At 39.5% G+C, this 12,716-nt stretch overlaps 1 protein-coding gene across 1 annotated transcript; it reads left to right on the forward strand.

Moving 5' to 3' along the window:
- The first annotated feature begins 8,875 nt into the window (after nt 1-8,875).
- Nucleotides 8,876-11,902, forward strand: LOC149841654 (AP2-like ethylene-responsive transcription factor At1g79700). The gene is made up of 8 exons (XM_089998495.1): nt 8,876-9,195; nt 9,805-9,887; nt 10,032-10,040; nt 10,157-10,245; nt 10,331-10,404; nt 10,478-10,528; nt 11,021-11,097; nt 11,283-11,902. The coding sequence occupies exons 1-8, from the start codon at nt 9,050-9,052 to the stop codon at nt 11,900-11,902; spliced, it is 1,149 nt and encodes a 382-aa protein (XP_089854621.1). The 5' UTR covers nt 8,876-9,049.
- The last annotated feature ends 814 nt before the right edge of the window (nt 11,903-12,716 follow it).

Genomic DNA, 12,716 nt, shown 5'->3' on the forward strand with positions numbered 1-12,716 from the left:
AGTAGGCGCTTGTGTGCCCCGGGTGACACGGTCGGCCAGCACATAGCCATGGACTGAGCTGCACCTAGGGTGCAGTGTCTAGTCTGAACCCTCGGGTTTAGACCAGGACCCCATGTGACCCGAGTGGTCTGGTCCGACAGACCAGGCCTAGTGATCTGACTCGGTTTGCGTTACCATCCCTCCTTGTCGCCAACCTGCTAAGCGCAAAAAATAAAGTATGATAGGAAAGGTAAGAAGGAATTTTTTGGGGCGTTTGTGTGCTTTTTCTAGCAGCCCCGTTATGCACTCTTGACTTGAATTATGTGTTGTCCAGGCTTGTAGCTTCTGGCTTTCCGGGTTATGGTTTGGTGATTGGGTTTGCTGGCACTTCGTGCCTTGTGCTTGACACATTCGGGTGGCCGAATGTGGGGTGGGACTAGAGCAACTTCCATGGCCACTTTGTTGTCCAATCATGGCAGCAAGATGGCGAGTTTAGGAATAAGCTTTGTGCTGCCCACCTCGCGAGTTTCCACCAGTTTGGCCTTTGTTTCAGATTTTTGGTTGCTTTCGCCAAAAACACAAGATTCGCATCGATGGTTTCCGCAAGCACGACAATCGACCTTGGAAATGCTAAAATCATTCCCAGATGTATGAAAATATTCCAAATTTCATATTTCAACAAGGGTATGTGTTGTTGTCACAAATTCTTTATGTGAATGGACACGATATGCGAAATTTGCCTATATACAAAGTTGGAATGAGTCCACTTGGAAAAATACCATTATGGCTCATGTACAAATATTTGATAAGTGGCTTGTCTTGATATGCAATCATAATTATGTATTATTGAATATTATATCATATGAACGTTGGATGATTCCCTTACTTACACAGTCTCATGTGTTCAAGTGAATATGCGAAAGTGTCACTGCTTCTATTTCGATACTTTTGCGAAAAGAACGAAGTTATGTGTAGTATGGTTTCGCACGTGCACAGTAGCACATCTCGACACTTGTATTGTTTAGTACATACTTCGAGTGGTACACTTTAGTCTCGTGCTTGAGACATCGAAAAATGCATCAAAGGCATGCTACACACTTGATGTGACATATGAATGAGACTTGAACACTATAAGGGTATATCACAGAATACCTGTTGAGGTTTTTCGATTCAATTGGAGTCTTTGGGCGATGACCCCATGTTCGTGAGAGAGCTCACGTGTTGTGATACCCTAGAAATGAAAATGAAAATGAAAATGGTGTTGTGATCGCCTTCACCGGCGATGTACTCTCTTGTTGGTTGTGTGAGGCCGAGCATGTGAATGGGTAGGCCAAGCTCTCATTTGCATACCCCGCGGGGACCATGAGGCATATACACCTCGAAAGGAGGTGTGAGTGTCAATCCATCCTAAGAAAGATAAACTGATGCGCCCCATTCACAAAATAGTTCACCTAGAAAGGGGGTGGATGGTACAACCCTGAGTGACACGTTGTTACTACGACACTTTTGTTTGTAGGAGTTGTAACGTCCTTTGACCTCCAGTCACTTAGAGTTAGGGAGGTCGAGGTTACCATTTTAAAGGGACCTCTACTACTGCAGTAGTACGGATTGCAATTATTTACCCCCTGTGAATGGTTTCTCTTAGTTGTGCGTTGTCTGCAGGTGGTTGACTCGGTTTGTAGTATCTTCGATTACCACACTAGAATTTGAATAACATACGTTGGGTGCATTTCTCACAGAATGCGAGGTTCATTCGCGTATCCGAATGAGTAATCAGAAGAACATAATTACTAACCAAATAGACTGGCATACTTTAGTTGTTTACTTGCTTGCGTTAATACTATTTTGTTTTTGTGTTACCCGTTGTTCAGTAGTTGCTTGCTTAGTTTTCCTGTTTTGTTCATAGTAGCTTGTTACTTTCTTTGTTGCTTAGACTGGTAGCACGTGCATTTACCTGACACACGCATATGTACTTTAATTCAAATGTTTCTAATTGTGCCATCATGTTAGCTATAGATTGCTACTCGTAGCTCTTGATGTTATATTTGTATCATGCTTCATATTGTATGTTTTTTCCTTGATAATAGATATATAATGTTGTTATTCTTCATCAACTCACAAGAGTATTGACCCCATTTTATGGGGATACAGGTGACAAATAGGTTCAGTGGCGATGCGACGGTGCACAGTTGGGAGCTTGGGACCCACACTTAGCTGCAGATCCTGGCTCCTTCTTGTTTTGGGGTTTGAGAGGATTTTTTTCTTGTTTTGAGAGACTAGTTGTATTGATGTATGATGTCTCATTTTGTAATATTAAAACACTTTGGTATTATACGTATTTAAACTTAACTTGTGGTTTGTATCACTTAATGTGGCCCGCTCAGACTTGCGGCCTTTGCTTACCCCTTTCCTTTTTGTACTTCTGTTGTTTGATTTCAAACTATATATCAAAAAAAAATGCTCAAAAACCAAAGGTTTTTCAAGGTCGGAGTTTGGGGTGTCACATAAAGTGTCGAGAAACAAATTGACAAAATAAACAAGAAGAAGCAAAAGAAAAAATCAAACCACACAAGGAACAAAAGCTTATGTTGTTTGACAAGAATTGGTTACGTCTATGATTGAAACCTGTTATTCGATTATGAGATACCTTACAAAGGGCGGATGGCTCTCTTTAAATAGAAAAAAATTACTAAAAGATAGTCTGAGTGACTTTTGTAGTTTGATTCCTACAAGAAGTTTGAGATAAAATTACAAAACTACCCTTAAAAATTTCGCTATCTCTGTTTACTCCATCTCTCTTCTACCATTTCTTTTGTATGATTGTCAGCTCGAAATGTTTTTTTTTTATCTAAAAACAAAAACATCACAGGTGAATCTTTATACACATAGATGCAAATATATTTATGTGTTTTTTTAAAGGCAAGCTGCCCCACCCGTCATTATTCAACGTACCACTGGGGTTTTAACCTGCAACGTCCCACCACAACCACAAGGAGACACTGATAGCTCCTACCAACCACACTGTGCAAATATAATTGCATTTACATTGATATCTATATAAAGACCAGCCTGTGCTGCACTCTTAATTTTACCTAGTTCTAATCTCCCAACGTAAAATTATCCTTTGGACCATGATTGGCATGCTAAGTTTTTTGTGCAATAAAGTTTTTCTTCAACATTATGCTTGTGGAAATTCTAAACCGTGGTTATCTTCATTAATCTCAAGCGATCGGCTTTTCACCATATTATAAGCATTGATTCATATGGCATATTAATGATCATTAATTAAACCTAGTAACATGATTATATGCTGAACGCATCTGTTTGGAATCTCAGCGCTGGGATGGGCGTTTATGCATTTGGTGGTCCCAAGGTAAAATCTTGGTCGAACTACCTTGGTGGTCGTGTTTGAAATCTCGGCGCTAGGATGGGCATTTATGCATTTGGGATGGAAAGTGAAGCCCTTTCTCCTTTGTATTTACACTAAATCATGGATTTGGCAGCTGCCACTTCAAATACACAAACTCCATAAACGCCCATCCCAGCTACAGATTCCAAACAGGCCCTAAACCACCTGATTGGTTTTCTAATATTTTCATCGAGCACGTATTTGACCACACACAAGGAATCTGCAAGGTTTTAATCTTAATTTTCCAAGAACCTGCATTAGATTAGGAGATTAATGTTTAGACAGAGGTCTTTTAGAGGAATTTGAAAACCATTGGCCCATAAATATAGTTGCAAAGTGGTAGGATTCAGGAAGGGGCATTTGAGAATTTTGGATCCAAACCGATCCGACTCCCCAATGTATTTTGGGATCCAAAATCTGAACTGTTTGCATCCTTGTACATAGTACACCAATTTTTTTACTATAAGTAGGACCAAATTGGATCATCTGCTTGTTTGTTTGAGCTAACCTTGTTAAATACATATATAAGGTCTGATTGAGTAAATACTGCGTGCATGATCTAATAAACAACGTTGTATATTTTATATTGCTTTGCAGAAATTCTTGCAAGATAGATGCGACATACATGGTTTATTTAGTAGAGATCATGTGTTAATTTGATGCTTAGGCAAATGTTTAAGTTGGCAAATCAATGGCGTTCATTGACAAAAATTTAATATGAAAAACATTAGTTCTTCACATTTAAATAATTTGGAGCAAAAAAAGTTTTTGGTTGAACAAAGCTATATGATGGACACACTCCACCTTGCCTGATAATATTTGGTACTATCGGTAGTTCCAAATATAGGTCTGCACCTATGACACAGAGACAGGCCGCATGTATCGCGAAAACGTCTCTGACATCTATGCACATTAGTTTAATGATGATAGTAGGTTTTTAGTTTTTTTTTAATAATATTTGAATTAAATATGCATTTTAATGTATTAAAACAATTAAAAATAGTTTTTATTGATTACAAACTAAAAAAAAATACCCTCATGTCCTATACTTCAAAGGATTTTAGACTGGCACGTCCAGTTGTACCTATATCTTTGTGTTTACACATACAAACACAACACTTTTGTTTTGTTTTGTTTTTTTATAGGCAAGCTGGGGTTAAGCACACCCACCAGTTATACTACCGTACCATTGGGTTTTGAACTTGCAACATCCCATCCCAAACACAAGGTGACGTGCACTAACTGCTCTTACCAGACAATCAGAGTCCCCCGTTCGTCACACACATCACACTTTGGGAGCCTTGGGTTTAAGGTAGAAAGGGTGATGGGAGTGGAGAAGAAAATGGGAGGTGAGAGAAAATTGGAAGATGGGATTGGATTTCATCTTCAATCCCATCTTCCTAATCTGGGACCAACGGGGCTCCGGCACTGGCGGAGGGTGGGCATGGGTGGGCGGTCGCCCACCCCAGAATTAGAAACCAGATTTTTTTTTTCTTCTAATGATGTTAAAGAAAAAATATGTGTCCATGTGTGTTTTCTTCTGACGATGGTAGTGCTAATCTTTTTCCTTAATTTTTTTCACCTTATTGAATTGTGTAAAAACCGTAGAAGAGACAGGTTATTCGTGGGAGTTGGAGTTCTCTCTTGTGAATATTCAACGAAGATGTGTGTTTTTTTTTTCAGCTTCTTCTTTTATCATTTGTTTTTTGTGAAACCGTGTAACCTACATTTATGGGAAACCCAGCTCCACTCATCCCTATATCATCCTCTGTGGTTATAACTCCCTCTGGGATCTCATTGGTACTAAGTTGTTTTGATCAATCTGGACCTATTGATGGGTTCAGCATGGTTGATTTAATAGAAATCAATCTTTTGTTAGTGTTCTTTAACAAAAAAAACATGATTTTCAATTTATTTTGACAGTGTTATTTAACAAAAAAAAAACATGTTTTTATTAATGGTTATTGATTTTTGAATAAGCAAAAAAGTCATCCACATAAGTTGGATTTTGTCTATTCAAATGTTGATTTTTACTAAATGGATGATGTAGATCACATACACAAGGTCCAATTTGATGAAAACAACTTGCATCGGTGAAGTCCTAATGACAGGAATGGCGATATGGATGACTGAAACCTAAATGTGGTTATGGGTGTCATGCAAAATACTATGTTTGCTTCACTAAACGGAGGAAAAGAGGGATTGAAAGTGTGTTGTTATAGCCTAGCCACGGGCAGAAGGCCGTCAGAATGATGAAACCAAATGGTACCATCAACTTGGTGGCCATCACCTTCTCCGGCCAGGGAGGCAGCTTCTAGAAGAGCATGTTAGATTTACCACGCACAACCAAATTTTCTTCTGACGATGGGTGGGCAAAATTTTTTTGGTTCCGCCACTAGTCCGAATAAATGGATTGTCCTTCAAGACCATAGCATTGTCCCCGAGACCCGAAGTCTGCCCACCCAACGAAAAACTTCTGGCTGGGCTCCGGCTCCATTTGTCTGGTAAGAACAGCTAGTGCACATCACCTTGTGTTGGGACGCTGCAAGTTCAAATCCCATTGGGATCGTTGTATAACTGGTAGCTAACCCCAGCTTGCCTTTCAAAAAAAAAAAAAACTTTTCAAGTCCGAGCTATCAGATAGCAAAATAGCAAAGGCTTAGATGATTCACCGAATCCCCATCTCCAACTAAGATTCGACTACCAATCTAGTCGTGCAATCACATGGCTCTAAATTTGTGCACCTCATTAGTGCTTGATGAACAAAATATATTTGTGCAATCGTATCTTTTCACCTCCCAATCATAACCTCAAAGTGTGCAAACTTTTTATGTGATATGATGATATCTACGTTCCCAAGGGAATGATGGAACCCAGACATAAAAAGATGCACGTTTTGTGTTCACCCGAAGGGTGTGATTTAATTAGGTACTCATTATGGCAGCACAATACAGATGACTATTAAAGTAAGCTTAACTACCTTCACGGCTTCATTAACACCACCTCCCACATGGCTGGTTTAACCCGACCCCTCTTTATTTGCAATGTGAAAAGGAAGTTACTACTGGATATCCCCCATTGACCCTTTTTTACCTTCCTGCTGGGCCTTCTTTTTTAGTGTGTTTTTATGAGCCAAATGATCTACATTCCTTGCAACAAAAGCGGTGTATGAAATGGACTACAATTCAAAAGAGCAGACCAGTTAGGTGACTTGATTTATTGGGCCTATTTTGGATCTAGTTCTAGGTTTAGGTTGCATAAGCAGGGAGACCTATTTCAAGATTTTCTAGGGAACCAATATTTCTTGGAGATTCAGCTTAGGCAGCGGTTTATATAGGACCTTTAAATATACTGGATCCTGGTCTGTTCAACTTATGTATAACTCATCCTGAATCCTTGTATTAGGATCCAAATCTATATATGGATATTCTAATGGATTTATATCCCATGTGCATGCTTGTGTGCTCTAATTCAAATCATGTAAGTAACCAACGAGGGTCAGACAGATCAAGTATGGCTGGGTCATGCTTGATTGGAATATGAATCCAGATTGCTTGCGGTAGTTCTGAATCATAGTCCAGATCCAAACGAGATATATATGATGAAACAGGGTTGGTGAGCCCGGATATGAAATGAAGGCTGTAAATATGGATTTGTTAAAATGATGTAAACAAGTGTTTTAAATATATATATATACACCAACAGGGGCTCCGAGTGGTTGGTAGGAGCTGTCAGTGCACGTCTCCTTGTGGTGGGACGTTGCAGGTTCAAACCCCAGTGGTAAGTTGAATAATAACTGGTGGTGTCTACCTAACCCCAGTTTGCCTTTCAATATATATATATATATATATATATATATATATATATATATATATATATATATATATATATATATATATATATAACCTACAACTTACATAATGTTTTGATCCAAATTTGAAAATAACCCCGATTAATCAAATCCAAATCAAACCCAAATATGTATCCACATCTTACTTAAATTTTGAGGCTTTGACCAGAGGTCCCACATAACCTGCCCCATTTTCACCCCGGCCTCAAGGCAGATGCGAAAAGGCTTTGTTTGTCCATTAATATCCAAACAAACCACAGATGATATCTGAATCTAATTCATTCCGGGATTTAATTGGGTCCCGATACATTTAATTCATGGAGGTGCTGGTTGGGTTCCAACTTCCAACCAGTTCAGTTATTCCAACTAGGTTCAAGCATGTGAGATTCAACAGCCTTGACCTGGTCTGCCTAGTGTGATTGGGTCCACCTGGTCTGTTAGGTAGGTTAAACAAAACTGGACCCACATTAGTTGGTTGGGGTAGGTTAAACAAACCTGGGTCTAGCTATCCTATAGTATCTACTCTATTGAAGGGTGGGAACCTTGTATCATCCCACTTTATTTTTTGAAAGGCAAGCTGGGGTTAGGTTACCACCTCGGTGGTGTCTAGGAATGAATTTTGGGACAGAAAGGTGATCCCCAATTTGCGTTTCAGCCGTCTGATTTATCATACAAATGGGTGCATGGTAATAGTCATTTCAAGGTTATCACAATCTGTTCGAATAGGCTTGAATTGAACCAAATCGGCACTTCACCATTCTAATCGCAAAGTGGCCCGAATCCAATTTTTTTTTTTTTTTACAATTGTGTAACTTTTTTTTTAGGCAAAAAAGAGCCGCACATTAGCAGACCTTCAGTTGGTAAAACTCTTGAGGTCTCCTGTTCACCAGCTTCAACTTTACAGTAAAGAACACTCCCATAAGTTTTGAACCATAATCATTCCATATTAAGTGAAACAATGGTTGCCTCTAACCAAGAAAGAAAGGGTTGCACCAACAGGGTGATCCGCTTGTCTTGTAGGCAGTCAGTGCATGTTACCTTGTATTGGGACGTTGCAAGTTCGAATCCCAATGATATCGTTGTATAACTGATAGGGGTCTGCCTAACGCCAGCTTGCCTTTCAAAAAACGAAGGGTTGCCATCGCGGTGCCCAACGGGCTGTTGAGTTCTGAGCCCATAACAGTTTGGGCTTTGGCTGCAAAATTCAGCTAATGTTTTATTCAACTCGGGCTGAGCCCGGCTGGATTAGATAATCAGGCTCGAGCTGGACTTTGTTTAATTTGCACAGGACTTGACAGGCCCAGCCGGTTAACTGGATTGAGCATAAAGGGCCTGGCCCGAGCACGATCCAAACCCGAGAATAACCTAGTCGGGGCTCTGGCTAAGAAATGTGTCCCCAACCAAGAAGGCAGAGTTCTCGTGGGCAATGTTTATGATAATTATGATTGAATCTTATGGCTTATGAGTCATTGTTTATTTCATTTCTGTGTTTTCTTTGTTTTTTGAATTTTTTCCATTTTAAATCTGTTTTTGAAATAGATGGATTCAAGTCGATTTTTTAATCTTTTTGCAAAAACGATTCGGTTCAGAAAACGATTCTGACAACACTGCATCCTGCTGTGAGAGAGAGAGAGAGAGAGAGAGTACAAAAGAGCCCATGGGCCTGCGTGCATGTAGCTGGCACACAGCAGCTGTCCTAACAAAAAAAAATACATAAAAAGGAAGCAGCCTGATCTCTGTCTGCTGTCCATCTCTGCAAATCACTTGCTTATTTACTTGGTTGTTTGACACTCTGCAAGCCTGGTGACACCATGACGAAAATCTCACCCCAACAGCTGCCGAATCAGAATCAGCAAAGCAACAACAGTTCCACATCCAAGAAGCCCAAGAGAAGCAGGAAGAGTCTGCCAAGGGATTCTCCCCCTCAGAGGAGCTCCATTTTCCGTGGAGTCACCAGGTCCTCTTTCAAATCTTCCAATCAGTCATGTTCTATTTCTTGGATTTCAAATATTTGAGATGTGTATTTTATGAAAATGGTGGGAGTTAATGAGCTTGTTTATGTTTCATTTGATGTTCAGCATGTTCCACTGAACATTTTTAGTGTTAACCAGTGTTTGGTGTCTTCAGTATTAATTTTTTTTTACCTTTTTGGCATTCACATGCTCTCCTTTTGGTTTAATGATCTGCAATTGCTGCAAGTTGGTTATCAATTCATATGTTCTATATTTAGTGACAGTTTGGTGTTTATGCTCGTTTCATTCATTCCTCCCATCTCCAATATGTGAAAAAAAAAATGGATGAATTGCCCATGGGGGCTCCTTCCAGTAGAGGTGGCTCATGAATTTCATCGAGCTGAAGGGACGTCACGGGTTTTTTTTTCATGAGGAACAGGGAGAGTTTCTACACCAATGAGCTCTTCAGTGAGCGAGGTGGTTTTCTGCTATTATTCCTAAAAAATTAAATTGAGTCCATGCTATCTTGGGAACGGATGGTTTGTGGATGAGTGCGAGGTTCTTTTTTAGGGGAATAATGATGGTTTGGGCTGTCAAAAATGTACTGTTTTCAGGCATCGCTGGACCGGCCGGTACGAAGCGCACCTCTGGGACAAGAATTGCTGGAACGAGTCTCAGACCAAGAAAGGACGGCAAGGTTGGTGTGAAATTTTCCACCTAGAGTAGTCCCATTCTTCTTCAACTTCTTTTAATTTGATGCCCCAAGTGTACTGATGCAACTAATTTCTTTCTTTCACATCTTTTCTTTTTGGGGGATGTCCGTGAAATGTTGGTGGTGCAGTTTATCTAGGTGGGCTTTATGTTGCTGTTCACATCCTTTTCAGTTTGAACTTCATCTTGTTTTGCTCTTGGTAATTTTGTGGCTATGTAATTTAATTTGTTTGTGCAAATTGGTGTGGTTTTTAGGTGCATATGATGAAGAAGAAGCTGCAGCCCACGCTTATGACCTTGCAGCATTGAAGTACTGGGGGCATGACACACTGCTTAACTTTCCAGTCAGTGTTTTTGAGGATTATCTGGTCAAAGAACTGTTTATTTCTGGATTTTAACCAATCTGTTCTGGATTTTCTTTTTATCTAGATATCGACTTATAGTGATGAACTTAAGGAGATGAAAGGTCTCTCAAAGGAAGAGTATATTGGATCACTGAGAAGGTAATAGTGGCATTCTTTGAGCAAGTACCTTAAGTGGAGAATTTTTGGCAGACTAATGGAACTACTTGAACAGGAAAAGTAGCGGTTTTTCCAGAGGAGTCTCTAAATATCGAGGAGTTGCCAGGTAATCAGAAATACACCCCTCTAAACGTGCAACACCAAAATCCAGATGTTCTTGGTTTTTTTTATAAATTTCGAACTACTAAAATCTTGATAATTCGAGGTTAGATTTTCATTATCTTTGAAATGCATCCCTGCATGCCAGAGGAGAAATGGGAATGCTTTGATTTTATATTTTCCTACCACTAAATGCATGGCCAAAATTTTAGAAAATGCCGATTTTCCAATGGAATTGAATCATTGCGTACAGTGGTAAATATATAGTAGGAAAGTCCAACAGTCTAAGCAATTCTGGTGATGAATCTCTTTCTGGGGAAAATATCAGCAAGGAAAACACTCACGATATTTTGAAAAAACTAGTTTTTCTTGGGAAAGTATTACTGAGAGGAAATCGTGATATTCTAAAGATGGATGACACTCAACGTAAGTGGGGTCATGAAAACTCAGTTTCGCTGTCATTTTCTGATACTTTGATTCATCTCATTTAATTCACCAGGCATCATCACAATGGACGATGGGAGGCTCGCATTGGCAGAGTATTTGGCAACAAATACCTGTATTTAGGAACATATGGTATTCTCCTACCCCCACCTAAAATCTTTCCAACTCCCCAAAGCATCCAACCACATGTTAGAACTCTTTAAATGTCTCACCAAATATTTTGCATGAATGTCAACCACATAATTTATTGAACTGTAACCGTTTGCTACCTTTCTTTCTGGTATTCAATGATAATCATTTTCTTTATTATTGTTCAGCAACTCAGGAGGAAGCAGCGATTGCTTACGACATGGCGGCCATTGAATACCGAGGCCTTAATGCAGTGACCAACTTTGATCTGAGTCACTATATCAAACCGCTTGAACCAAATCATGCTACTTCTAGTTGCACCACCACCAATAACAACGGTATGATCAACGATAACGAGATGACTACCATTACCGCCATTAGTGATAATGAAGATAACATTAAATTGGCACCAATTGATCAGCCAACCAACACCAACCAAGACTCTCCATCAGCCTTACACCACCAGCAGCCTTACCACAACCACAACCTCTTGCATATGCCAACTGACACTGCTACCTTTTCTGCATTTGAGCTCTTTCTTCTGCAATCTTCAAAGTTCAAAGAGATGCTTGAGGGGACATCGGCCCACTGCATGATAACACAGCCGGATTCCGATAATCCTGTGCTCTGCAATTTCCCAGATGACATACATACCTATTTCAAGTGCCATGATTCTGGTAGCTATGGTGACAGATTCAATGATATAGAGGGAATGCTTGGAGAATTGAACCAGGTTGGATGCCTGGATGAGTATGAAGATGCCTTTGCAGAGCCTCTGATCTCCTGTGGGGATGACATTAATCCATGAGGGGCAGCAAAGTGTTTCTTCTTTCTGCTATGCTTAAGAGAAAAGAAAGAGAAAAACTTTGTGAAAATGAAGTCTCATTGAGCTTCTGGAAGGCAAAAGATTTTGCAAGGTGTGAGGGCTATTGGTTGATTGTTTTTGTGAATACACAAAAATTCATTCCTACTGGTGTGGAATAAGTTAAGATTTGGTCAAATCTGTTGGCAGGATTGGAGAAGACTGAAGAGAGAAGATATACCAAAGGACTTCTAGTCCACATGGATTAAAATGTATCTCTGATATTGTATTTGCCACTCTTAGCATTCTTTTGTGTTGCTTTTTTGCTTTCCCCTATAGGGGAGCTATAGAATTGCATAGCCATTAGAGAATTTTATATAAAGATAAAATTCAAATAGTTCAAAAAATGTTGTGAAGCATCTTCATATAGGACTGCCAGTGATAGAATTTAAAAAGAAAAAAAGTACCACAAAAGATCAACACTAGCATCTTCCCAAGATTTGCTAGCCCGTGGTCCTCAGTCTGTAAATAGGGCAAATTTTAGGCAAACCTATTTGAAAGAACACATGTTGCAGACCCTCCAAGGCTTGTCCGATTTAAATCCTCATTACTTAGTTGAAGAACTTAGAACTTGAGATTTAATGGTAACCATCAGTGTGCCATACTATATGCAAAAGTAAGAGAATTGAGGAGAAACTCGGTACAACAGAACTCTAAAGGGATTGAAGATGTTCATACTAGCATCTTACAGAATACCAGGTCTCATGGTCTCTTTTCAAACAAAAATTCCTCTTGAATGTGAACATATTTCATCCGAATA

Source organism: Nuphar pumila, chromosome 3 (assembly GCF_984573655.1).
Source record: "Nuphar pumila chromosome 3, dmNupPumi1.hap1.1, whole genome shotgun sequence".
In the NCBI taxonomy this organism is placed as follows: Eukaryota; Viridiplantae; Streptophyta; class Magnoliopsida; order Nymphaeales; family Nymphaeaceae; genus Nuphar; species Nuphar pumila.